The sequence below is a fragment of the Rhinolophus hipposideros genome (genome assembly GCF_964194185.1).
Source record: "Rhinolophus hipposideros genome assembly, chromosome: 17".
NCBI classification, from domain to species: domain Eukaryota; kingdom Metazoa; phylum Chordata; class Mammalia; order Chiroptera; family Rhinolophidae; genus Rhinolophus; species Rhinolophus hipposideros.
Window position 1 is genome coordinate 54674223 of NC_138063.1, and position 12003 is coordinate 54686225.

The 12003-nt window shown below is 41.3% G+C and overlaps 1 protein-coding gene across 9 annotated transcripts in view; it reads left to right on the top strand.

Moving 5' to 3' along the window:
• The window catches only part of CEP192 (centrosomal protein 192), a 148701-nt gene that overhangs the window by 9679 nt on the left and 127019 nt on the right, over positions 1-12003 (top strand). For 8 of the 9 annotated variants that reach the window (XM_081078513.1, XM_081078514.1, XM_081078512.1 and 5 more), the window contains one exon: positions 9931-10094. The exons of the other annotated variant lie outside the window; for it this stretch is intronic. In XM_081078513.1, coding sequence (XP_080934639.1) covers positions 9931-10094 — 164 coding nt within the window. The remainder of the gene's footprint in view (positions 1-9930; positions 10095-12003) is intronic. 9 annotated transcript variants of the gene reach the window in all.

Genomic DNA, 12003 nt, shown 5'->3' on the forward strand with positions numbered 1-12003 from the left:
TTTGGAAATGCTGAAAAGGCAGCATGAAAAACTTAGGTGACCTGAACTTTTCACCAACAATTCATTGCTCTTGCATCACGACAATGCACGGCACTGTCTGTGAGAGATTTTGGCCAGTTCCAACAAATAACTGTTGAATACCCTCCCTACTCACCTGATTTGGTCCCCAATGACTTCTTTCTTTACCCAAAGATAAAGGAAATACTGAAAGGAAGACGTTTTGATGACATTTAGGACATCAAAGGTAATATAAGAACACTGATAACCATTCCAGAAAGAGTTCCAGAATTACTTTGCAGGGTGAACTTAGGCGCTGGTGTCGGTGCATAGGTTCCCAAGGGGAGTACTTCAAAGGTCTCCATAGTGATATTCAGCAATGAGGTATGTAGCACGGTTTCTAGGATGAGTTCGCGAACTTAATTGTCATACTTCATATGTAGCTATTGCTATTTTACTATTCATAATTTTGATCTTTTGTCCCTCTGACTTGAAGTCCCTCTAGCATTCCTTGTAATACTGATTTGGTGGTGATGAACTCCTTTAGTTTTTTTCTTGTCTGGGAAGCTCTTTATCCTTCAATTTTAAATGATAGCCTAGCTGGGTAGAGTACCCTTGCTGGTAGGTCTTTGATTTATATCACGTTGAATATTTCATGCCAATCCCTTCTGGTCTTCAAAGTTTCTGTTGAGAAATCAGCTTACAGTCTTATGGGAGCTGCCTTATAAGTTACTAGTTGCCCTTCTCTTGCTGCTTTTAGGATTCTCTATTTGTTTTTAACCTTTGCCATTTTAATTTTAATATATCTTGGTGTGAGTTCGTTTGGATTCATCTTGTTTGGGGCATTATGCCATTCCTGGACTAGTATGTCTATTTCCTTTGCCAGGTTACGAAAGTTTTCAGTCATTATTTCTTCAAATAGGTTCTTAACTCCCTGCTTTCTGTCTTCTCTTGTGATGTGAATGTTATAGTTCACGTTCTCCCAGAGGTCTTTTAAACTAGTCTCATTTTTTTTCTTTTCTTTTTTTTCTTTTTTTAATTAAAGTTTATTGGGGTGACAATTGTTAGTAAAGTTACGTAGATTTCAGGTGTACAATTTTGTAGTGCATCATCTATATCTCACATTATGTGTTCACCACCCAGAGTTAGTTCTCCTTCCATCACCATATATTTGACCCCGTTACCCTCTTCTAGAACCCCCCTCCCCTCTTACCCTCTGGTAACCACTAAACTATTGTCTGTGTCTATGAGTTTTTGTTTCTTCATTTGTTTGTCTTGTTCTTTTGTTGTTTTCAATTTTATACACCACATATCAGTGAAATCATATGGTTCTCTACTTTTTCTGTCTGACTTATTTAGCTTAGCATTATAATCTCAAGATCCATCCACGTTGTCGCAAATGGTACTATTTCATCTTTTCTTACTGCCGAATAGTATTCCATTGTGTATATATGCCATAACTTCTTTATCCATTCATCTGTCGAAGGACAGTTTGGTTGTTTCCTTGTCTTGGCCACCTTAAATAAAGCTGCAATGAACAGTGGGGCACATACGTGTTTTTGGATAAATGTTTTCAGATTTTTTTGGTATGTACCCAGAAGAGGGATTGCTGGGTCATATGGTAATTCTATTCTTAATTTTTTGCACCAGTGCAAAGAAACTGGTGCACTGCCTTCCATAGCAGCTGCACCAGTCTGCATTCCCACCAACAGTGTATGAGGGTTCCTTTTTCTCCACAGCCTCTCCAACACTTGTTACTATTTGTCTTGTTGATGATAGCCGTTCTGACTGGGGTGAGGTGATATCTCATTGTGGTTTTTATTTGCATTTATCTGATGATTAGTGATGTTGAGCATTTTTTTCATATGTCTATTTGCCATTTGTATGTCCTCTTTGGAGAAATGTCTCTTCAGGTCCTCTGCCCATTTTTTAATCGGATTGTTTGTTATTTTGTTGTTGAGTTGTGTAAGTTCCTTATATGTATATTTTGGATATTAGCCCCTTATCAGAGGCGTGGTTTGCAAAAATCTCACATTCGGTTGGCTGCCTCTTTATTTTATCGATGGTTTCTTTTGCTGTGCATAAGCTTGTTAATTTGATATAGTCCCTTTCATTTATTTTAGCTATTACTTCCCTTGCCTTTGGAGTCAAATTCATAAAATGCTCTTTGAAGCCAAGGTCCATAAGTTTAGTAACTGTTTTCTTCTATGCAGTTTATTGTTTCAGATCTTATGTTTAAGATTCCTTTTTCTTTTTGCCATCCTGACTGGGTGTTTTCTGCTACCTTGTTTTCCAAATTGCTCATTCTATCATGTGCTCTATGTAGTCTTTTGGTGATTCCTTCTGGTGCATTCTTCATTTCAGTTATTGTATTTTTCACTTTTGATTGGTTCTTTTTATGGTTTCTATGTCCTTTTTTATACTTGCAATCTCTTTGTTAAAGTTCTCACTAAGTTCCTTGAGCATCCTTATAACCAATGTTTTGAACTCTGTCTTTGGTGGGTTGCTTGCCTCCATTTCATTTAATTGTTTTTCTGGATTTTTCTTCTGTTCTTTCATTTGGGACGTATTTCTTTGTTTCTTCATTTTGGCTGCCTCCATGTGTTTTTTTTCTATGTATTAGTTAGGTCTGCAATGTCTCCTAGTCTTGGCTGAGTGGCCTTATGTAGTAGGTGTCCTGTGGGTTCCAGAGGCAGCTGCTCCCTGGTCACCTGGGCCAGGTGCTCCAGGAATGTCCCTTGTGTGGGTTGTGTGTGCCCTCCTGTTGCCGTTGAGCCTTGATTGCTTTTGGCATGTCAGTGGGTGGGATTGACCCTAAGCTGACTGGCTGTGTGGTTTGGCTATGTCCACAGCTTATGGGCTGCTGTCCAGGAGCTTTATCACACTGAGTGGGATTTGTCCCAGTGGGCTCTGGTGCCTGTTGAGAGCAACTTTTGTGTGTGCCACTTGCTGGGCTGATTGTGTAGTACTCTGCTCTGGTCTGAAGCCAACCTCCAAGTATGTTAAGTTTTAGAGTCTGTTGAGAGGTCTCTGGTACAGCCCACTTAAGAGGGCTCAGGGCAGCCACTGCCTGTGACTGCCTGGGGACTACCTCGTAGGAGCTATAAAGTGATCCGTGGTTGTTCGCTGCCTGTGCTAAACCTGGATGCATGTGAGAAAGGCCACGTTGCGAGCCCAGGATGGCTGGCACCAGTACCAGGTCTGGGGTAACTGCCAAAAGCCAGAGGCCTGCTGCCACCTGCTGACTCCCTTAAGGTTCAGACACTCATAAAGCCTGTGTGGTATTCGAGTTGGGTGAGGTAGCGTCTCAGTGAGTCACTAGAGTGGGAAGTGTTGTCGCCATGTTAATGTAGACTCTGGTTTGGTGCCAGTGCTGAGCCTGGAGCGACTCAGCAAAAGTCTTGGAGCACACCGAGGCCAGTTCCCACCCACCTGGGCCCCATGGACTCTGATAGTTTTCCAAGAAAGAGTGCAATATGGGAGGGACTGGCTGCTTTAGGAGAAAGTGCCTCCTGCAGTGCGCAAGTTGGGTGGGGTGGGGTCCCAACTGAGTCAACAGGGCAGAGCAGTGGAGTTCACTAGGCCAATCAGATTTAGATTTTACCTGTGGGGGCAGGCTCAACATGGGAAAGATGGCGCCCGTCTGCTAGTTGCTTGGAAGGAGGACCCTTTACTGGGAAAATGCTCACTGTCTTTCAGTCCTTCCCCTGAAACCACATACCTTGCCTCCCGAATGTCTTCGAGGTCTCCCGAGCCCAGGTTGAGTGCCAGGTTGAGTGCCTGCGAGTGAGTGAGTCTGAGTGCAGACCCTTTAAGAGGACGGCTGGATTTCCCTCAGCCTTCTGTCTTACCTGGATTGTTAGAATCCTCTCTGGTTTTCACAGCCAGATGTTGTGAGGGGCTTCTCCTCCGGTACCAGTACTCTGGGCTGGGGATCCTGGTGTGGTGGGCTGGGGTCTCTCGCTCCTCTGGGGGAACCTCTGTGGCCAAGATTTCCCTCGTGGTTCTCATCCGCCCCATGGAGGTTTGATGGCAGCCCTTTTTGGGTCTCTGCTCCTCCTGCCAGTCTCGACACGGCTTCTTTATATTCTTAGTTATAAAACTACCATTCAGCTAGACTTTTGATGGTTCTCCAGGTTGATTGCTTTATAACTTAGTTGTAATTTTAATGTGTTCATGGAAAGAAGTAGACACAGTGTCTGCTCTACCAACTTGGATCTCTCTCGTCTCTTGATAACATTTAGATATAAACACTTTCTATATATTAAAGATGTTAATTCTTTGTATATTCATCCATTCTGTGTTTTTGTTGTTTTTTTTACTGAGTGCCTCTATGTGGTAGGTGTTTCTCCAAGTGTTTAGGGAATATCAGTGAACAAAACTGACATTAAACAAACATTAAAATAATACCAATTTTATAGTATTAATACATTTGAAGGGAAAAGTGCTAAGAAAATAGAACATGATAAGGAGAGTTATTAGGAAGGCTGAAGGGAGTGTTCAGTGTGAGTCTCATTGAGGAAGTATAAGACAATGAGCGAAGACTTGAAGGAGGGAGTTAACCACGTGGACATCAGGAGGAAGAGGATTTGAGGTAGAGGGTGCAAACAGCGTAAAGGTACTAAGGTAGGAGCAGAGCATGCCTAGTATGTTCAAAGCGCAGGAAGGAGGCTGCAATGGGTGAGCAAGGACTTTGACTTTGAGATGGGAAACCATTAGAGGATTCCATCTGAACTATGTTTTAACAGGCTCACTCTGGCTACTGTGTTGAGACTAGACTATTGGGAGGAAGACAAAGTAGAGGACCATTTAGGAGGTTGGATTATCAAGAGAGTGAGGTAGTTGGAGCAGAGAAGAGCAGCAAGGTTTGATGTTCAGAAGCTTCAACATTAAGAAGTGGGGAGAGGAGGAAAGACATAGTGAATAAGAATTAGTGATCAGAGATAGGAAGAAAACAGAGTGTATTGGAAGTCACATGAAGAACGTATGTAAAAGAAGAGAGAGTGGTTCAGTTGTCTCTAATAAAATGAAGACTAAGGAGTCACCATTGGTAACCCTGACAAGTGGTTTTTTGGATGTGGAGGGAGGCATAGTAGTGTAGTAGAGTGAGTCTACAAGAGAATGGGAAGTTAGTTTTGGAGATAGTGAGAGTAGACATCTTGTGGAGTTTTGCTGGAAAAGGGAACAGAGAAACAGGGCTGTGATAGCTGGTAGGTGTAGTGGGGTCAGGAGAAGTTTTTCTTTTTTGTGTGATGGGATGAGTTACTGCATGTTTAGTTGGTAATAGGAATAATCGGGAAGGGGAAAATTTGATCATGTAGAAAGAGAAGAGACTTGTTGGAGCAATGTGTTTGCATAAATAATGCAGGCTGGGATTTAACATGCAGAGTAGGGAATAAGTTTAGAGGGATTGGACCGTGGATAGTTCCTTTGTATTAACAGACGGGGAGGCTGAATATGTGGATACCATGGGTACATGTGATGGTAAGAATCTGTGGAAGTTGTTTTTTCAGAGCTTGAGGTTTCTCAGTAAAGTAGGAGGCATGGCCATCAACTCAGTGAAGGTGGACGAGGAGGAGTTGCTGATTTGCAAAGAGAGATGTAAACAGTCCTATGGGAGTGTGGAAAAGTGAACAGACAAGGGGAATGGCAGGATTATCAGACAGCATCAGGAGCCCCCCTTGAGGGTCATGGTCATGAATTTAGTGTGAGATTGCTCAGTGTGATTGTGATGTTTTCTCCAACCACATTCAGCTGTAGGAGTGCTGGCAAGGTGTAAGTGGAGAGTTGGAATTAACCAGGAATAGTTTGATGAAGGGAGTGAGGGACAAGGGAGTTGAGGTGTATCACTGTTTATAGGATTTAGGTTAAGGAAGAGGAGAGGCTATCAGAAGGGTGAGGGAGTGTGTGAAATGTGGCAGTGTGAATGGATTGGCAGCTTGGGAGGGTCAAAGGATTTTAGAGCTGTGATACTAAGGTAGATGACATGGGGGTAGTAGGTGATTCGAAGCGGGGAGGCTTTAGGGAGAGTGATCTGGAAGTGGTACTGAGGGTCACAGAGGACTGCATATTACATTTCCACGCCCAGTGATACCAGTGCTGTGGAAAAGACAGTAGTCCTGTCCTCATTTGACAGAGCTCAGGGGGAGCAATGTTCTCCCAGGACATACAGGTTTTCATTAAAGCAGTGAGGTGAAACGAATGTTTAGAGAAGGGGTTCAGGAATAACAAGATTTTGCTGATCCAGCACTGTAACTTGTAGAAGGCACAGTGGAGGAGTTTGTGTACTAGGAAGGGGAGAGAAGGGATGTACAGTCTTACGGAGTTTAGAATGCCAGCGGGAAGGAGTCCTGAACTTGTAGGGACTGAAGTAGGTACAGAGGGCATCATGTAGCTAGTCTCCGTGAACTGATGTTGGTGATGAGTCAGTGGATGTGGGGAGATGGGAAGGAGACGCTGGGAGTAACCCCTTGATGCTTTTTGATGGAGGTGAGGAGATCTAGGAAAGTGGTCTCGTTGACCCCTGTTAATGGAAGAGAGGAGAGCTGCTGGCCTCATTCTTGACTCCTTTTGGGGGAAGGGGAGTGCTTTGGGGCAGCCCTTGCCTCTGTTGAATAATCTGAAGACCTGGGTGTTAGTCTGGTGCAAAGGCTTCCTGTGGCTCCTGTGATGGAGCGTCCAACAGCCATGGTCTTAGGCCCCTTGTGAGGGATGGCTTCTGTGACCGGCTTCTGGGGGAGGGCAGAATGTATATATTTCAAATGTCCTTATTCTAACCTTTGAATTAATTAATATTTTAGATGCATAGGGAATTTAAAGATGAAAATAATTTTCACAAAATTTTGAGGGCACTGCTTCATAGTATGAGAAGCTTGATGTTATTTTGATACTTGATCCTTTGTATCTAAACTATTTTTTTTCTCTCTGGAAACTTTCACAGTCCTCCAGAGTGCCTGGTGGATGGGGCTTCCCCCCACCTCCTCTATTCACTAAATTCTGATTGGCATCAGTCCAGAGAGTTCTGTGCTTTAGTGGTAGATAATTAACGCGTTTCCCCGAAAATAAGAACTAGGTGGACCATCAGCTCTAATGCGTCTTTTGGAGCAAAAATTAATGTAAGACTGGGTCTTATTTTACTGTAAGACCAGGTCTTATTTTACTATAAGACCTGGTATAGTATAATATAATGTAGTGTAATATAATATGGGTCTTATATTAATTTTTACTCCAAAAGACGCATTACAGCTGATGATCCGGCTAGGTCTTATCTTTGGGGAAAGATGGTATTACTTTGGCAAATTTCTATTTTTCTCTCTTTTTTTTTGGAGCTACTATTTTGGAGTGCTTGGGTTGATCTAATTCTATTGTGTGTGTTTTTTTCCTAGTTTTTTCTTTTTCAGTACAAAAACACAATGTTCTAGATAAGTTCCTAATTTTTTTTCGTCCTTCTATTAAATCATTTGGCAGCCATAATTTTCAGAGGTTTTCTTCTGGTTTTTTGTTTTTTTGTAATGGCTCCTTTTTGTGGAGGTAATAGCTACTTGAATGTTTCTGAGGATTCTAATTGAGATTTTTTTCAAAGTTCTTGTCATGCAGGGCGGCCTGCGGGGTCTCTGCTCCTGCTCCCCACATAAGAACGCAGGATATGGTGAGGCCGAAAAGGAACACCCACGGAGCCATAAGTAGGGGAGTCATATCACGATATTCTCGCTGGCGGCATCCGCCTCTCTGCAATCTGTGACCCACACTCCTCCATGCTAACTGCAATCCGTACTTGCCAGCTCAGCCACCATCTTCTTGCTAGCCCCCAATCTTCCTGCTAGCGTAGCCACAGCAGTTATATTATTGGCCAGTGGCTTACGGGTTACAGCTGATGGCCAACTAGCCACAGCTGATGGCCATCCAATCACAGTTGATGGCCATTTACTACCCGAGCCAGCACCTTTCTATGTGAGGCCGAGAGCCTGGAAACTGCTTTCTGGGGTTCTGTCCCCACAGTTTTATTACAGTCCTTGTCTTTGGGGTTATTTGTTTAGTTTGTTCATCTTTATTTTTTATCACTTGAGCTGTTCCTTCTCAAACTGTGTCTGATTTGTGGTTGTCTTCTGGGTTGCTAGTGTGGACATCCTCAGATGTTGGGTGTCCAGATCTCATTTCCGTTAGGTCTCTGTGTGAATGGAGCAGCACTCCTGGCCATCTTTACTTGGGGGTGAGCAGGCTGCTGTGAGGGGGTGGGGGGTGGGAATCTTAAACTCTTGCCAGATGTTTAATGCTTTATTCTGGGCTGCTGTAACTACCATAGCTTCATTCTGCACAGGTATTTTGTGTTCCTTGTCTGTGGAAGAGCCTTCTTCCCAGGTGTTCAGTGTCATGTTGACACTGCTGTTTTGTTTGTGTGGGTTGGGGAGCAGGAGTGGAGTACTGCCTGGCATGGTTCTCTGAAAGACTTTCAGTCAGCTCCTCTCTCCTGCTCTTGCCTCCTGTCCTCCATCCAACTGTAGTCAGGAAACATTACTGCGGTTCTTCCAGGCAGATTTCCTTTTGGGCCCTTTTGTTTTTGTTCTGGACCACATCTTTCTTTTCTCCTGTATCTCCTATCTGCTTTTCAGATTCTAGAATCTGAGATAAGCTTGGGCTAGGACTGGTGGCTTTCGTCTAGAGTGCTTCACTTTTTTAGCTGTCCTTAAGTGGCTTTTTAGTGGACTCCTGGAATTGTTTGACATTTTTACTTGAAGCTTATGATTTGAGAAATGTTGATGGACTAATGAAAACAAGGGATAGCTATTGGTTTGAGGAAGTAGATTTTGGGGGTGGTAGTGATTAATTTAGAGTGCCCTTAACTGTCTTTGTTATTCTAAAGTTCTAATAGTCACACTACTTGCTTTTCTTAGGCAAGGGCTTTAAAATATGAAAATTAACTTAAATGTCCCATCTTGTTTTTTATTTATGTCATGTCACCATCTTGCTCCCCGCTCCCTTTTCTTTTTGTCTTCTCTACCACATGACTCTATCCATTTAAAATCTTTGTATCTACACCTACCCTCTCTTTTATTCAGCCTCTATTTGATTGGGGTGAAAGTTTCCTATACCTACCTATGAATTCACCTTTGATTTAAGCTAATGACTTTTTATGTATTACAAGAAAGAGATGGGGTAGCTGGGAAGTAAATTAGAGTTGGGGAGTTGCCTTAGGCACAAAGCGTCAGAATTTGGAATATATGGAAGGGCTATTTTCTTTTCATCCATCCTGGCCGAATCTAAGCCTGGCCCTAGGTATCAGTCTGTCACATGATAAATTTGTTGCATTTAGTGGCTTTTTCCTGCAGTTCCATTTCTGCCCCTCCTCTTGCTGGTGAAATGGCTCCGTGAGCTGCTACAAATCCAAGACTTTACAGTAGATTAGGAGGAAATTTTCTTTTGAGGAAAAACGTTTTCATCCATATATAAAACAACAGAGGTAGATAGAAAGATGAGGACAAGAACAGTGGCAGGAGCTAACAGAAAACTTTTGAAGCATTTAGTAATGCAGAGAATTAGCTATTTGGCAAATATGCCAGTATCCTTTAAGTCTGTCTTGTTTTTAGAAAGCTGATTTTTTTCTCTAGATATGAGAGAGTCAGAGATACTTACTTGGGAAAGAAGAAAACCTCATTGTATCACCTGAGAGGTACAGTAGCAGTATGGTAATGTATTTGATTTCAGTAGACTGTCCATCACTGGACCCAAAATGACAGTGCAGTCCCTAGGACACTCACGGTGTTACCAGTTGTACTTTCTAGCTGGTCCCAGAAATGTTTCTTTTCACTGTATTCACTTTTTTCTTTTTGAGAGATAAAATGCATAAGTGATAAATGAATATATTATAGATTTATGCAAGGTACTTAACATTTCATCATCATTCTATTCCCCTAGTAAAAAATGTTCTGTCTTTAGGAAAAAGAACCATATAGAAAGTCAACATTTGTCAGATGCTGTCCTCAAAGAGTCAGCTTTTCCCAGCAGTCTAGCAAAGACAGAAGAAGAAGAGGATGAAACTGCAGAATCCTTTCAGAGCCAAGATCCTTGCGTTAAGATTTTACCTCTGGAACAAGTGCAAGGTACTGAAGTATAAGAAATTGTTTCTTTCTTTTTTAATTTTATTGGGGAATATTGGGGAACAGTATGTTTCTCCAGGTCCCATCAGCTCCAAGTCATTGTCCTTCAATCTAGTTGTGAAGGATACAGCTCAGCTCCAAATCCAGTCGTCATTTTCAATCTTAGTTGCAGGGTATGCAGCCCACCATCCCATGCGGGAATAGAACCGGCAGCCTTGTTGAGAGCTCGTGCTTTAACCACCTGAGCCATCCGGCTGCTCCAAGAAATTATTTCTTAATGTATATATTTTAATTTCCTTTCTTATTTCTCTATCTTTGAACTGGTATTTATCTTAAGCTATGATACTGTCAACTGAAAATGCTTTGGTTTGGCATTTACCTACTAATATGGCATTTACCTGTTAATTATCATTTACCTATTAATACCATTTTTGTAATACTTTCATAGAAAAAGGTCTCTTAATCTCTTAAATGTCTTTACTGATAAAGCTGAAATCTCCGTTCCTTTGGAAATCATGCTGTCTGATGACCACAGTACACTTTGAGACAGGGAGACTGTTTCTAATACACCTTTCACATTTCTCCCCACCAATTAATTTATATTCTTAATAGTCATTTTTGTTCCTAAACTTATTTTTATAAGAATCATAAATTCTAAAATTATTTTTTCTAAGAAAACCAAGTTGAACACTTTGGAGTCATATGAAAAATTGCTATCAAATTAGATCTGGGACAGAATTACAAAAATGTGGGGAAAAATTTAAAATAAATAAATTTAGACTTCTGCTGTCAAATTTAAATACCTACATTCTCTTTCGTCAAAGAAATGAAGACTAGAAATTGAAAACTATGTAATACAGACTTATGTAGCAAAGATAACTTCAAAACTGTGGTTCAATACTCAAAAGGCCTCGCTTGAGCCCATGTCTAAGATTGATGAATGAATGCACATCTTTATGTTTAAGTTAAAAAATTGAAGGAATATTTATATTTCTCCTGATGAAAAATATCAAATATAGATGAAAGGTCTGACCACTAAGTTCAAGAATTCATCCTAGAAAAAGTGCTACATACCTCATTGCTGAATATCACTACGGTCACCTTCAAAGTACTCCCCTTGGAGTACGCCTAGTCCACCCTTGAAAGCAGTTTTGGAACTCTTTCTGGAATGGCCATCAGAGCTGTGGTCCTATTACCCTTGATGTCCTGAATGTCATTCAGATGTCTTCGTTTTAGTATTTCCTTTATCTTCGGGTAAAGAAAGAAGTAATTGGGGGCCAGATCAGGTGAGTAGGGAGGATGTTCCAATAGAGTTATTTGTTTTCTGGCTAAAAACTCCCTCACAGACAGTGCCATGTGAGCTGGTGCATTGTCGTGATGCAAGAGCCGTGAATTGTTGGCGAAAAGTTCAGGTCGTCTAACTTTTTCATGCAGCCTTTTCAGCACTTTCAAATAGCAAACTTGGTTAACTGTTTGTCCAGTTGGTACAAATTCGTAATGAACAATTCCTCTGATATCAAAAAAGGTTAGCAACATCGTTGCAACAAGTTCGCAAACTTAATTGTCAGACCACCTATGAAAGTAGAATAGTATTAACACACTCACAAGCAATAAAAGAAAAAATAGATAAATTGGACTTCATCGAAATTGAAAACTTTTGTGCTTCAAAGACACTATCAAGGCAATGAAAGGTAACCAAAAGTTGGGAGAAAAATATTTGAAAATCTTATATATGATAAGGAAATAGCATTCAGAATGTATAGTTTTGCAACTCAGTAAAAAGACAGATAATCCAATGCTGTGTATAAATGGGCAAAGGATTTCAATAAACATTTCTCTAAAGAACTTGTACAAATGGCCAGTAAACACATGAAAATATGGTCAGCATCTTTAGTAATCAGGGAAATGCAAA